At 42.3% G+C, this 2571-nt stretch overlaps 1 protein-coding gene across 1 annotated transcript; it reads left to right on the top strand.

Annotated features, from left to right (window-relative positions):
- The first annotated feature begins 585 nt into the window (after positions 1-585).
- Positions 586-2236, top strand: RPS23 (ribosomal protein S23). Its single transcript, XM_007943475.2, has 4 exons — positions 586-589; positions 1062-1221; positions 1812-1932; positions 2090-2236. Exons 1-4 carry the CDS (start codon positions 586-588, stop codon positions 2234-2236), a joined length of 432 nt encoding a protein of 143 aa, XP_007941666.1.
- The last annotated feature ends 335 nt before the right edge of the window (positions 2237-2571 follow it).

Below are 2571 nucleotides of genomic sequence, written 5' to 3'. Positions count from 1 at the left end.
CTTCTGAGTAAATATAAGTTAAGGCTTAGAAGTCTAGTTTTCCAAATTGTAAGCAAACGTGCCACATTCCACTTCACTATTTCCCCGACCATCAGCGCTCCTTCTCCAGCTCCTCTTTCACCATCCAACTCAAACACCTCTACCCTTCCTTTCTGAAGGAAGTTCCCTCCCCAAACAGGTGCCGGTTCCCGTCCACATCCCCACTTCCGCCCCGCTCCTGCTCAGCCCGTGGTGATTTTCCCGAGACCGCTTGCGCAGTGAGCAGATCTAGTGCAAAGAAGTCTGGGATTGGTAGTTCACTTTCCTTCTAAGCCTGGTATTCAAGTGAAAAAAAAAAAAAGGAACACCTGTAAGCAACAATGCTATTGAGATGGCTATAAAATTAATGAATATTAACTAATACACAGATTCTGGCTAGGGACAGTGGTACATACGTATCTGTTTCAAATAAGAGAAGCTAGCTTCGGGTCAGGCGCTGCGTAGATAGCTACAGGGGCCCTTTACTGGGCGTGGCTTGCTCGCGGTGGCTTGTGGCTCCTTCCTGTGTTGCTTCTCTCTTTCGCTTCAAGCCACGGCATCGCCAGCATGGGTGAGATATCGCTGTAACATGACTGAGGGGCCTCCAAGTGGACTTGGGGTCTCGGGGACGGGGGATGGGAGTGTAGCATGAGAGGAGGACGCCGCGGGGAGGACTGGCGAGAGAGGGCTCAGAGAGGATTATATTTGCATGCATATGGCCAGGCACAGAAGGGGCACACGCGGCGCGGAGGCCGCCGCATGCTCGTCCTTTCCTTTTGAGGGCACAAGGCCTGCGATCGTACCTCTGAGCGTGAATGTTGAGTCTCCTCTGGGGAAGTGTACCATTGGAGCGCCTGTGTTCTTTCTAACGTTTATTGGTTGATTCAGAGAAACTGAGGTTTGCCTTGTAGGCCGTGATGTGTGGCAAGAGCCCGTAGGCTTCAAGGATTTACAGCAGATGAAGCTAGTATTGTAGAAGATGTAATTTATGACTCCATGAAACGTTTTTTGCAAAGAAACCAAAGAGATTTTTTAAATTTTAGGCAAGTGTCGAGGTCTTCGTACTGCCAGGAAACTCCGTAGTCACCGAAGAGACCAGAAGTGGCATGATAAACAATACAAAAAAGCCCATTTGGGCACAGCTCTGAAGGCCAACCCTTTTGGAGGTGCTTCCCATGCGAAGGGAATTGTGTTGGAAAAAGTGTAAGTAAAAGTTAACTGCTTCCTGAAGGGTTACTGTGGTAATTCGGGGAAAAGTTACTGAATACTTTTTGAAAGCATTGTGATACAGATTGTAAGTTTCTTGTGTAGTCATGTTTGTTTGAATAATCCAACATTCAGGAGTCGTCAGGTGCCATGTGGGTGCATGTTCTATGGGGGAATTGTTCTAAGGAATTGAACAGAATTGAAGAACTTGACAGCTGTTTGATTTTTTTTTTTTTAGCCACGTTATGGTGTAAGAATTGATATATTTTAGAAAACTAAAGAATGACTTGAGTTCATACCAATTCTTGGGTTCACTAATACTGACTTGTGTGATTTTGCCAGTATTTGACTGTTTTAAACTTAAATTATTTAATATGGTCCTATCAAGTGTAGTGGTATTCAGGACTTAAACCTAGATTTCTAGCTTTAGTTCAGATACCTGTACAACTGTAAAGAGAATAGAAATTTCCTCAGTTGACGTAATTACTCTTAAGTCTGAAGGTTCTTTTTTTTTTCAATTGTTTGAAATTGAAGGAGTTTCACAATTTTAGAAAGCCCACTCACTTACTTTGCTTTTTATATTTCAGGGGGGTTGAAGCCAAACAGCCAAATTCTGCCATTAGGAAGTGTGTCAGAGTCCAGCTGATCAAGAACGGCAAGAAAATCACAGCCTTTGTACCCAACGATGGTTGCTTGAATTTTATCGAGGTAAATGTCTCAGATAAATTAATCTATTGATAGCTTGTATTGTGATTTTTGAGTGATTCCCCTCAGTTTTTCATGTGATTGGAAATTTCCTTAGATGAACGATTGTTATTTAGTGATTGTCCCTGACACGATGAGTAAACTGTTCCTTTTATTCCAGGAAAATGATGAAGTTCTGGTTGCTGGATTTGGTCGCAAAGGTCATGCTGTTGGTGACATTCCAGGAGTCCGTTTTAAGGTTGTCAAAGTAGCCAACGTCTCTCTTTTGGCCTTATATAAAGGCAAGAAGGAAAGGCCAAGATCCTAAGTTTCGATGATGAAAATATAGTAATAAACTTTCATATGATGGAAATGTTTGTGTCTTATTTCCTCCTTAACCCACGATGATGTGGCATTGTATGCTTAACCAGTTTTAATAGAATAAAGTTACTTACAGATTCTCTGGAGTAAATGGAATTCATAAGCTAGGACAAGATGTTCCCCACTCATTTGTATAGAAACTTGGTAGATTAGCCGGCAAGTAGTAATCTAGAGTAAATAAGTTCATGGTATTCTATACCAGGGCTTAAAGTGAACTTGAATTGAGGTTATTTTTTGTTGTTCCCTGTGTTAGTGTTTAAATATCCAGAAGTGCCCAGCTGG

Source organism: Orycteropus afer, unplaced genomic scaffold (assembly GCF_000298275.1).
Source record: "Orycteropus afer afer isolate SDZICR_OR568_19922 unplaced genomic scaffold, OryAfe1.0 scaffold00107, whole genome shotgun sequence".
NCBI classification, from domain to species: Eukaryota; Metazoa; Chordata; class Mammalia; order Tubulidentata; family Orycteropodidae; genus Orycteropus; species Orycteropus afer.
This window is presented reverse-complemented; position numbering and strand designations above follow the sequence as displayed.